At 37.1% G+C, this 12,883-nt stretch overlaps 1 protein-coding gene across 8 annotated transcripts in view; it reads left to right on the top strand.

Moving 5' to 3' along the window:
- PBRM1 (polybromo 1) overlaps positions 1 to 12,883 on the top strand; it is a 64,474-nt gene that overhangs the window by 38,021 nt on the left and 13,570 nt on the right. For all 8 annotated transcript variants that reach the window (XM_074914439.1, XM_074914440.1, XM_074914438.1 and 5 more), the window contains 7 exons: positions 1,091 to 1,248; positions 2,172 to 2,438; positions 3,824 to 3,969; positions 4,280 to 4,437; positions 5,096 to 5,279; positions 6,430 to 6,640; positions 10,653 to 10,854. In XM_074914439.1, coding sequence (XP_074770540.1) covers positions 1,091 to 1,248; positions 2,172 to 2,438; positions 3,824 to 3,969; positions 4,280 to 4,437; positions 5,096 to 5,279; positions 6,430 to 6,640; positions 10,653 to 10,854 — 1,326 coding nt within the window. The remainder of the gene's footprint in view (positions 1 to 1,090; positions 1,249 to 2,171; positions 2,439 to 3,823; positions 3,970 to 4,279; positions 4,438 to 5,095; positions 5,280 to 6,429; positions 6,641 to 10,652; positions 10,855 to 12,883) is intronic.

Genomic DNA, 12,883 nt, shown 5'->3' with positions numbered 1-12,883 from the left:
AGTGGGGTATAGTGGAGTTAACCATTTTGGTTGTACTTTTTTCTAAAGGGATGAAATGGATGTGTTACAAGGACAGATTAAAAAGACTGTGACTCTTCGATTTGGAGAGGAGAAATGTAAGGCAGGATATAATTACGGTTTGCAGAATCATGAAGTGAGTAGATAAGGTGAATGCAAAACTACTATTCAACAAATCCAGCAATACTGGAGTTAGAGGGCACTCGCTGACACTAACAAATCAGATTAAAACACATGAAAGTGTTTGACTTTTTAATGCAGTGGGTAGTGAGTCTCCAGGAGCTTGTGGATTATAATCAGCAGGTTCAAAAATGTGTGAGACAAGTCCATGTACAACAGATCTAAACAAGATAATAAAGGGAATAACCAACAAATAATAGCCTGATAAAGAGAATAGCTTTCTAACACCCTTAGTGCAATGACTGTAGGAGTGGAACGAGTTATGGAGAGTGTCCAAGATCAAATGTGTTCTCCTGATAGGCTGTCCTGCTCACTCAGTTGGATGCAGCATATTGGGGCAGATGGACCACCGGCCAGTCGGACATTTCTTATGTTCGATTGTTATGGAGAAAGTGAATAGCACTTTGCAGTCTATGGGTTACAGATTTTCTTATTAATTAGAAAAATAGTATATATTTGTAACTTCTTTACAAATCATTGTTAACAATTTGAATTTCTCACAGTGTAACATGGAAGAAAGAGTTCCTAAAAAACCTGAAACCAGTTCCCCAAGGTTCTTCAAATAATCAGGTGATTGTTGTGTGGACTTTGAAGCCATTTCAAGGCCTGAAAGTCAAGATTTATAAATAAGAACTGATTTCTCCTTTATTTTTCTGAGTCAGTTTTTACTGGGGAAAAAAAAATTGGCAGGCTTTTTATGCAACCTGGTTTTCCTTACATGAAACTGTTAAGGAATCTTTTCCTGTTTTAAAACAATTTACTCTCAGGATAAATGACTATATGACTGTTTGGTTAGTCAGTCAATCTACAGCTGTTTTTTCTTGCTCATGCACTAAAGAATATGTCATTTTACATTATTTTGTCTTTCTTTCTCCCTTCTCTTATTTTAAAGGAGAGAAATGGCTCTATGGCTGTTGGTTTTATCGACCAAATGAAACATTTCATCTTGCAACACGAAAATTCTTGGAGAAAGAAGTTTTTAAAAGTGACTATTACAATAAAGTTCCTGTTAGCAAAATTTTAGGCAAATGTGTGGTCATGTTTGTCAAGGTGAGAGACTGTTCAGACTAATTTGTTAAACAATTAGTATGTTCTCTGCTCTTTTCTTGAAGAGTGTAGACATCGTAACATAGAGATGTTCTACTAATACTTAAATAAAATAGGACTTGCTCCTGTGTACTGTTTGTATTCTTCATTTGCTTCATGAGATACATAGTTCACCCAAGTGATGGTGTTTCTTGGTGCTGGTTGGTTTGTAGAATCCTATGCTTACTTGATAATTAATTAACTGATTTTTCAGAGCATGTAGTAGAGAAATTGCAGGTAGATTCTTAAAGGTCCCATAAAAGCATGTAGATGTAGGTTTGGTAGTGAGGGAGGTTTGAATGGCTTGGTAAAAGGATGAAGTCTTTTAACTCTGTCTGAGGTTTGATTCCACATCATCCTTGTGCTGAGGATTTTTGGCTTGTTTGCAATGTACCTATCTCAGCCAGTTTTTTGTAGGTGGTGTGTTTCTATGAACAAAGTTCTACAGCTGCTGGGTATGTGAACGGGTATCACAGTCACGTATCAATGACATGGAGCTTACTCCCCTCTGCCCCACACCAAACTTGGTGATCATGTCCTCTTTCCAAGTCAAAGCTCAGAAATCTTGTAAACATGGGTTTAGGCTGCAGATCTTGTTAATATACTGTTTTGGTAAACAAAACCCCCTAACTTTTCTCACATGATAACCTGTACTGGATTCAGCTTCTTCTCTAAGGGTGGGATTTCTGCTTGTTTGCTTTTAATTTTAAATATAACTTGGTTGTCAAACGAGAGGAAAAGAACTCAGCTGAAAGGCTTTATTAGTTTAAAACTGTTTCTGATAGAAACATAGAAGAAAACCAGGAAGCATGAGAGGGAGTTCACTGTGTGTCTGTGGGGTATGTGTATGTTGCTGAAATACTTTATATTTTTTCTTCAATCTGCAGGAATATTTTAAATTGTGTCCTGAGAGCTTCAGAGATGAGGATGTCTATGTCTGCGAGTCACGTTATTCTGCAAAGACAAAATCTTTTAAAAAAATTAAACTGTGGACTATGCCTGTCAGCTCTGTAAGATTTGTCCCACGAGATGTGCCCCTGCCTGTAGTCCGTGTTGCTTCTGTGTTTGCTAATACAGACAAAGTAGATGAGGAGAAACACGGTGAAACATTGGAGGACAGTAAGGTGGGAGAAAGTATCCTTCACCTTGAAAAGGTATGTGAGATGGCAAATGGAACATCGATTATGCTTGACAGATAATTACAAAATATGAGTCCTCATGACATCTGTTTCACAGCATCTAGACAATAAAATCTAAATAAATATGTTTCTGTTGTAAATTGTTATACACATTTGTAAATAAATACAAACAAAGTATAAATAGTCTAAACAGAAAATAAACTGTGTACATATTTGCTAGATTCTACAAATGCTTTCTTGTGATCATGTGAAGAGGTGGTGTGAGTTTTTTTTACCACTCGGGAAAAGAAAATCACATTTTTACTCTAAAGCTTGTCTTAAGCCTAAAGAATCAGTAGAACTAAAAGTCTAATTTTAGTTCATGACAATGCTGAAGTGCTCTGTTATGTAGTATTTCAGTAAAATAATCAGTAGCTATACAGCAGTAAGCAATATGTAATATTCTGTTGTTTATGACCTATTTATGGTTGATAACTGAGTGGTTTATTGTCAGAATGCTTAAGAATATTTATGCCCAACATACTAAGTAAAATGCTTTATTTTGTTGTATTTAGGGTCATAAAAGAAATAAATGTATGAAATTCAATTAAATTGAATTAAATTTTTCTAAAATCAGAGCCATAAAAAAGAAATGTAGAGTCATAAAATAAATCCACTTTTCACTGAGTTCTCTAACAGAACCTCAGAACAGAATACCCAGCATACTCATTGTCAACTTTAATCAGACGCTTAGTATATATTATTGTATTTATTCACATCATGACAAAAGAAGGAATTATTTCTACTGAGAGAATGAAGACTTGTAGCGTCTTTTCCTTCCATATCCTGGGGAAATAGCCTGTGTTTTCATTGGCTTTCTGAAATCCTAGACTAAAAAGTCAAATGAGGCACTCTGTGAGTTTTGACTAAAAAGTAAGGAATTAAATATGGTAAATGGTATGAATTTGCAATCAGTACATGGCGTGTTCATATTATTGTATATGAGAGTTGAGGCATTACATTTCTAAGTATGTTAACTTGGCTGTATGCTCAATTCTTGCCTCTTAAGCATGTTATTGTGCTTTAAAACAAACCATCAAAATAAGCTGACAAGGCTTGGCTTGGCCTGTTAACTTAGAAGCAGTAGAACAAAAAAGGGACCTGTAAAATACTGTTCTGGCACAATTACAGCTTTGTGAAATAGGAAAGCTTGTGACATACATGGAGGGTATCTTTGGCTTTGCTATTTCATTTTCAGATTTCAAGGCCCCTCACTTTTGCATGTGCAGCCTTATTCAGTGTTTAGCTATTACTGGTAATGTAAAGATGGAGCCAAGTCTTTTATTTGCACCTGGCGTCTTTTTATTTGTGTGCTTGGTTTTCCTTCTTCCACAAGTTTCTAAATGCATATTCTCCTGCAGGACAAAGAAGATGTTCCAGTAGAAATGTCCAATGGAGAACCTGGTTGCCATTACTTTGAACAGCTTTGCTACAATGATATGTGGCTTAAGGTTGGGGACTGTGTCTTCATAAAATCACATGGGTTAGTGCGACCTCGAGTAGGAAGGTAGGTGCAACTTTATTTGCAGTTTGTTTCTATAAAATTAATTCTGACAAAAGACAGACTTCTTGCAAAAAGTATCAAAGAGAATGGTAAATAAAAAATCTTCCGAATGAAGCTAAAGGTTACAAGCTCTTAATAGATTGAGGTGGAAGTTTAGCTGCCTAAAAAAAAAGGTGATACAGTTGTACAGTTGGAATAGGCGGTTCTTCTGTACTCGTTTTTTACAGTCTCCCTGAACAACCTAGTGCATCCAGCTGTCTCATTGAGGAGGGATGGCCTTTCTTTTATGTCAGTGGTTTGGTTTTATTTCCAGAATTGAAAAGATGTGGGTGCGAGATGGAGCTGCATATTTTTTTGGTCCAATCTTTATACATCCTGAAGAAACTGAACATGAACCAACTAAAATGTTCTACAAGAAGGAAGTGTTTTTGAGTAACTTGGAGGAGACCTGTCCAATGACTTGCATTTTGGGTAATTATTAATAACTTTAAATTCAATGGACTCTTTCTTTTCGTATACAGTCTGAAGTGATTTATAACTATGTGTAGGCTTGTTTCCAAGTATGTTTTTTTCATATTGCTTGCAGGAGGAGAGATTATTCAGTCCATTTCTAATATGCATTTCTGTCTTTGGGACCTGTAGTGAGAATTTTCCCTATAAGGAAGCTTTCTTACAGTAAGGGAATTACATGTGAACGTTGTCTGCAGCCAGAGAACAGAAAAGTCCATTATTCTCACTTATTAATGTAATTATTCCAGTATATGTTATCTAGAAAGTCAGTCCAGATGGCGGTTGAAATTTGATTTGTTGCATAAGATGATGACTGTGTACTTTGTTTTGTAGTTACGATGCTGTGCTAGATATAGTTAACTGACTAGTGATCATGGGGTTTTGTTATTTTGCAGATTTTCTTGTGCTTTAAAAAAATCCAAAAACTGCATTAAGTTTGTGTAGGTTTCTCCTCAGTGGCATTATTTAAGAGAGATATCAATTGTTGTACTTTCCTTGGTTGCGTCAAATACCAGGAATCCTTCAGACTTAAAAGATGGCAAAAACTTGAGTTTCCATGCTTTTTGTAAAATGTCCGCATGTGTGGCTGCCTTCTTACTCAGCTCTTTCATTTCTGCAGGAAAGTGTGTGGTTCTATCATTCAAAGACTTCCTCTCCTGCAGACCAACAGAAATCTCTGAAAATGATGTTTTCCTTTGTGAGAGCCGTTACAATGAAAGTGACAAACAAATGAAGAAATTTAAGGGGCTGAAGAGGTTTTCACTCTCTGCAAAAGTTGTAGATGATGAAATATACTATTTTAGGTAAAAATGTGTTGGGAATGAGGGGGTCCTCTGAGCACTCCTCTGTATTGTGGTGCACTGACAGGTTGGCAGCTAAGCCCCCACCCAGCCACTTGCTCTCTTCCCCGCAGCAGGATGGAGGAGATGGAGAAAGGCAAAAGGAAGAACAACTGGGTCAAGATAAAGACAGTTTAATACGTGAAGCAAAGCTGCGTAAGCAAACAAAGCAAAATAAGGAGTTAATTCACTACTTTCCATTGGCAGGCAGATATTTAGCCATTTCTTGGAAAGCAGGGCCTCAGCATGCATAATGATTACTTTGAAAGAAAAACATTCAGTCCCCCTTCCTCCTCCTTTCCCCCAGCTTCTCTTGCTGGGCACAATGTTGTATGGCTTAGCTGTCCTTGTTGTCTCCTCTCCCAACTTATTGCCCAACCCCAGCCTGCCTGCTGCGGGGCAGAGAGGGAAAAAGAAAAAGCCGTGATGATGTGCCAACACTGCATGGATATGTTATCAACACTGTTGTGGTCACAAATCCAAAGCACAGCACCATCTGCTATGCAGAAAATGAACTCCATCCCAGCCACACCCAGTACATACTTAAAAGTCATAGTTGTAGCAGAACGTGAATTTTGACTAATTACACTTTTGGGAGGAAGTCCAGATAACATGAGTCTTTCCACAGTATTAATACCAGTGGATGTTTTCTTTTTCTTCTACTTGAGAAAAAGTTGTTACATTATTAGATTGGTAAATTCTCTTGGATATTGTTAAAATACCTAGATCCTCATTATGAATAACAAACAGCTTTCCAGTTGGTGAACATTGATATTAGTGAAAATATTAAGTTCTAACTTAAGTAAAATGTAAAATATAAGGAAGATATGCTGTTAACTGCCTTCTATTGCAGAAACGAAGTATTTGCTGCATTGAAATCCCCTTCTAACTCAGTATCTTCAGACAAGTGACTGAAATTAAACACTGGCCATAAACACTGAATGATTTCTGCTCAGTGTTGTGAAAGGAAGAACAGGCACATCCTGAGTAACCATTATTTCCATGTTATTCAGTGATAAAGAAAAGTTGGTTTTCTCTTCAAAAATATGTGCTATCTCCTGTGAAGTATGAGTGCATTCTCATCTGCTTTTTGTCTTCCTCCTCCACCTTTCAGAAAACCCATAGTTCCTCAGAAGGAACCATCTCCACTACTGGAAAAGAAGATTCAGCAGCTGGAAGCAAAATTTGCTGAGCTGGAAGGAGGTGATGAGGACATGGAAGAGATGGGAGAAGAGGAAGGCGATATGACTGAAACACCATCTATGCCTCAGCTTCAGACCCCGTTAGCTAGTGAATTGGATATAATGCCTTATACTCCACCACAGGTAAGGGTCTTCCTTGAGAAACCTTTAAATTTTACATTCTGCATTTTTTCCCCAACCCAAATAAATAAAAGAAACCATAACATTTTATCATATACACAGAGGAGTTTTGTAGTTCAGTTTATGAATCTGTGGAATAAATTACACAGAACCGTTCTGGCATAACTAATATGATACCCAGGTGATATGTAAGTCCATGAAAATATTTTTCAAGGAAATCATTCAATTCAGGAAAATCTGGGGTACATTTTTGTATGATATATGAATGTTATTTTTAATTTGTAGGATTTCAGTGACACTTGTTCAGAAGTATCAGGTCCTTATATTAAATATAAGGTTGGGATGTAAGGGTCTAATTGAAATTCTCAATTTACCTAATGCCCATTTTTAAGCTTTTGCTTAAATTTTGAAAAAAAAAATAGCATTTTGGGTGTTACAATTTAGCTACATTTTTAGAAAATGCTGAGCATCATCCTCAAACAAAAAAAAAATGGTTTTGGTATTGAGTTACCATTCTTACTTGGAAATAAGAACTTGTTTAAAAAGTTAGAACTGGATGTCCTAGAAGCTTTAGTATTAATTTACTGATAAATGGGTAGGAAGTAAAAGAGGAATCATGTGTGGTTATATGCTGCTTGAATGCAGAATGAGTCGTTGCTGCTGCTTAAATGGGGGACTTTTGAACCCCTTTCCTCTCTTGCTGTGTTTCTTACATAAGCCCTGGTATTTTTATGTAGCTGAGTATTGAAGCAGGGTGAGGAACTGCTTTAACTGGACGTTAACCTAAGCAAAAAAGCTTGTTTGCAACTGGATTAAACCCTTTTATCTGTCTTATCACATTGCCACATCTAAGCTAATGCTGGCATTAAAGAGGCAATGGGAGCGACCAGATGGGGACAGGACAGAGTTTCAGACACTTTTGTAACCAGCAATATGGATTTCTGCCACATTACATTGACTGTGAAGTGACAATCTTACTGGTCGTTGAAGAAAGGATGTGACCACTGGATAGAAATAACTGCCTTTGGATGTCGTGAAAAAGAGTTGAAGAAATTGAAAGCTTTATCTTGGTTGATTGTGATTTTTGCCATGCAGGCAGACCACCAAAAGGACTTTCCTGTGCAAGGTTGTCTCACTGCTCTTGTTTTAACGTGCTGAATTTCATAAGTAGTGTGAGAACTCTCGCAGAGTATTGCAAAGACAAAGCATGTTTCCAGCATTAACCAATTAATCTAACACTTTAGGAAGGGGAAAGTAACTTTTTTATAAATCAAAATATTCCCATTGTTAAGCATGGAAGTGCCTAAAGCATTTTAAATAAGGATCATTGGACATTAAAGATGCTCTCAAACTGCCTTCTGCAGCATTCACTGTCTTGATCTCTTTTGCTTTCTGTCTTTCTATATAGCTGTGTTTTGCTCAGATTCCCTTGAGAAGTTTTATTTAAATACTAATATATAATATCTCTTTAAAAATCCAGATTGATACTTGCATTATTTTATTTTTTTAAACTGCTCGTAATGGGACAGTCTTGCAGAGCTTTCAGGATGACTGGTGAGACGTTGGGCTCAATTGATATATCCAACATACCTGTGTATATATATACCGTTAGACAGATATGAACTCTGAAGTCTAGAACTTTCAAGTAAAATTAAAAAAAAAACACAACAAAAAAACCCTAGCAAATAAGGAAAGCTGAAAAGGATCAGTAGTGATGCATACTAAGAAGTGAAGGATGATATGTGCCCTGGCAGGTTACTCACACTGCTGGGTTGGAAAGAAAAGGCATGCTTGTGTTTGAGCTAGCATTCAGAGCACAATTTAACTCCAGTGAAAAGACAACTACATATAGCACAGAAATAAACTTTCTTCTTCAGATAATATGTTCTATCTATGTCCCAAGTGAAAAGTGTCTTTTTGAACAGAGCTCCTAGATCAAAGGCATGTATTTGCTTCATGTTCTCTTAAACATACAGAATTTTAACAACTATTAAACCCCAGAACTTATAAATGTTTTTTTTTCTCCTGATAACAAAGAAGCTCTTACTACATCTAAGGATAAAAGGAGTCAAGACAAATGAATATATGGTACTGTGGGGCTTGACAAATAGGTGGATGATGCTCTCCTGCAGTTTGCTGTGAATCAAGTCAAACCTAAAGAAGAAAAAGATGAGCAGCTTCATGTTTTGCTTTAGCAGTCAGTATGTCTGAGAAAAGGCATACAAGGGAGTCCTGGTTTATTTCTTCTCTTAGCACATCTAAAACTAAATATGCAGTTATCTGACTAAAATGGAAAAGATTCTGTTCATTTTAAAATGGTTGTATTGGGGATGTAAAAAAATGGAGAATACAAGAACCTAATTCAGAATTCTTAGTTTCTCAAAGTCCTGTTTGCCCTTCCAGACTGATGGGTAGGCTTTTATGTTAGATTACTGTTATCAAAACTGTTGCAAGCACTGTGAAGCTAAAACGAGATTATAAACTTGTAGCTATCTAAGTGCAGATGTATAAAAGGCCAAATATATCATTAGATTTTCCTGTTTCTGAACTGAGAATTCTCCATCTGCGGACGTGGGCTTGCCTGAGAAGCCAGGATGAATTGTACATGCTGTGTGTGTCGTCCCAGAAATTGCATGGAGTTTTCTTCACTTCCTCCATCTTACAGAAAAACCTAGAAGACTACCTCCCAAAAAGAGAAGGGTTGTCTTCAGGTTCATAATGAAATCATTAAGGGTGGATTACCATTTGAAAATTAATACAGTGAAGTTTGGAATAACATGCAAGTATGCTTCAGTTTATCCACTGCCTGGCTTAAATAGATGAACAACACTTTTTAAGCATCTTGGTATTGCTGAAGCTTTGTTTTTACCTGAGAGAATGTTGAACTGTGGGGTCAAAGTGTCAAGTAGAAGGAGTTAGGAACAAGGCCAGAATTTCAGGATAGGAAGAAAACAGTTGCATGTATTTTTCTTTCATTTTTTCCCCAACAGGTATTTGGAATCAATTACACTTTTCAAGATGTAAGAAATTTATAATGTTTGGGATATGAAAAAGGCCTTTTGAGGGTTTAGGTATGATAATACATTTGTGGTCCTTATTGATCAGAATATGGGTGTATTATGGTCTTCTGTAACAAATATAGATGTAAGGAACCTTAAAAAGGGGGCTTCCAGCTCTGGTATCTCAGTGATTGTCAGAATAGGTTAAACTTTTTATTGTGTGGAAACATCAAGGAGCTCTCAACAGGAGCATCCATGGTAGGAAAAGCAAAGGAGCAGAGTTTTTGTTACTCATCAGCATAAGAATGTGATGTGAACCTGTTGTGCAGGTAAGCAGTGATAGCAAAACTGGGCTTTGGTTCTTTCAGGGAGAAATGGCTATGTTAGGAAAGGTTAACACTGGAGGAAAGGAAAGTATGGCAGGCAGAACAGACAGCATTTAGGGATAAGAATGGAAGATGGAGCCACGGAGGGTAGGGGTTACAAAGACCGAGGAGGAAAGGGGGAAGCATTTTCCTAAAAGGTGCAATGACAAACAAAAAGTTTTACTCAACTTCTGTTGGCAATATTTCTGAACAGCATAATGGATGAAATCTGTGACATAACACATTTATTCTCTTCTGGTCTTCCAAATACTCACTTACTTGCTACTCAGTCTTTGTCCTCTTGTTCTGTTTGGAGTGATTTTTAGCTAATAGTAAACATTCTGTGTTATCTTACTAAGAATTTTTTGAAGACTCAGTTATAAAGGTGGCATTATGTGTACAAAGGTTGAAAAGCATCAAAACATTGTAATTTGGTTTTTTCCTTCTCCTGTGTGCTTTTCATAACTGTGTTTATGCTCCTGTCATGCATCAATAGATGCCATGTCTCTTTAGGGGCTGTAAGGTTGGATGTGCAAATATATTCAAGAGAAATGCAGAAATATTTTAAAATAGTTTCTTACAGATTTGAATCTTGTATGTCAAGAAGCTTCTCTTTTGTATACTTGTGGTCATAACTGCTTTTTCTCACAGTCCACTCCCAAGTCTGTTAAGGGCAGCACCAAGAAGGAGGGATCAAAAAGGAAGATCAACATGAGTGGGTACATCTTATTTAGCAGCGAGATGAGAGCTGTGATTAAAGCTCAGCACCCAGACTACTCCTTTGGAGAGCTCAGCAGGCTTGTAGGAACTGAGTGGAGAAACTTGGAAGCAACAAAGAAAGCAGAATATGAAGGTAAATAAAAACTAAGATGCTAAACTCTTTTCTGCTTTTTTGTCTTTCTCAGTGTGTTCATTAGTGTTACTCAGATGACGGGTTTAATAAAAGAAGATAGTTTTGCTTGTGTTCTGGATGTACTTTAAAGAGAAGTTCATATTGAGAAATGAGTGAAGAGGAACAGAGAGTATGTTTAAGTTATGTAGCGCACAACTGATAATTTAAATGTCTTTGCCACAAATAACTGAATAAACAAAGACCAAGAAAATGGGGACAAATTAGAAGTAAAGGGGCATGAAGCCCCTGTGCTGGAAGTCAGTTGGAAGAATGGTGTGTGAAAGTTTCCTTAACGGAGCACTGAGGGTTATTTTGGACAAGAAGCTCTTCAGAGCTGTAGCAGCAGGTAAGAAGGCTTCCAGCGGAGCGGGCAAAAGTTCTTTGATTAACAGTATTTAGAGTCCTAAAAAGCTTTGGTAGAATAAAATCAAGGATACAGAATCTGTTATGATACTGTAAATTGATCTTTTGCTTCAATTTCAGTATTAATCAACTGTTGTAACTGATTTTGTTGAGAGATTTCATATCCTGAAGTAAGCCTAGGAATATTTCATAGGTATGAGGTACTTTAGACCTTCCTTTCTTTCTTTCCTTCTTTCTTTCTCTTGCTCTCTCCTCCCTGCCCCCTCCTCCCTCCCCCCCCCCCTTTTCTCTCTTTCTCTCTCTCTCTTTCCCTCTCCACTTTCCTCCTGGTGAATGTGTTTCAACTTTATTTGGTTAAATAAAACACAATTGATCCTTAACAGTGGGCCTGTACTGAAGCCAAATACATTGGCTTAACATCCATAGTTATTATTCTACTTAATGATGTGTCAGCACTTCCAATATAAAAGTCCATTTTTTTAAGCAACTGTTAAATTTTATTGGAATAAAATGCTACTTTGGATAGGAAAGTTTCAACACCCTGTAAAGTTATTGCCCAATTAAGTTATAACTTTGCTTTTGTAAAAATGAGATTTGATAGGTTTTCTGCATACTCATAACTTAAAAGCAGCTTTGATCTTCCAACTAGAAGTTTGCATGCTATCACTTTCCCCTCTCAGCTGCCTCAGTCCTTTCTGAATTTGCAGTAGTACCTCTTTGCAGTACTGGAGAGTAATACAGCACCACTCAGCTATGTGCAGGTTTTCTTTGCAGATGCTGTGAAGGGAAATGGTAATGCTCTTTGTGAAAGTATTATGGCCTTACTTTTTTCCTGTTGTAGTTTTCTTTTACACCCTTCTAGATGCATGTGGTATCTTTTTATTGACAGATCCCTCCTCACAGCCTAATTCTTAAGAAGTAGGATGTCATCGCTTCCTAGCTTAGAGCAGCTTGATGTCTTGCAGTTCTGCAGGAAAACATAGATGTAATGTGATGGTAGCGACAGTATCTGTCCACTGTGTTAATGATTGCCTATATGCTTCCATTTTAATCCTCTCTCTCAATTAAAATTTGACAAAGCTTTTGGGTTTTGGGCTGCAGTTTCTCTGGCTTGGTTTCTGCCCAGAACTACACAATTTTATTTGTTTTTGAGGGGTTGGGATGGGGTTACAAAGCGTCCAAACTGTGTTTGCTTGCGACCTGTGAGAGAAACTCCTTCCACTGTGACAAGTCAAAAATCACGTGCTCTCTAGTGTGGATATGCACCAGGGAGCAGGGAACGGGCATGGTTTGACATGTCAGTGAAAAAATGCTTTTCCATGTTCTGGTGAAAAGTAGTTTGCATTTTAGATCCATTTTGACCCACTGAAAATTTCATTTGGTATATGTGCAGGGTAATAGTTGTTTTTTTTAGCAATGTTTGAGCAAAGAACAGGTTGCATTGGAGATGCCTGCAAGGCAAACTGCACTGTGAAAACTCCTCAAAATAAAATAAAATAATGCATGGGATTGAAGTAAAGGCCTGTTTTAACGAAAAGCTCTGTTCAAAGTGGAAGGTCTCTTTCCTGTCTCTTGAGATGTGTTAGAAATGTTTGAATGATCTCAAGTGCTGGCCTAAACAATTTGG

The sequence above is a fragment of the Athene noctua genome, chromosome 10 (genome assembly GCF_965140245.1).
Source record: "Athene noctua chromosome 10, bAthNoc1.hap1.1, whole genome shotgun sequence".
Taxonomy (NCBI): Eukaryota; Metazoa; Chordata; class Aves; order Strigiformes; family Strigidae; genus Athene; species Athene noctua.
This window is presented reverse-complemented; position numbering and strand designations above follow the sequence as displayed.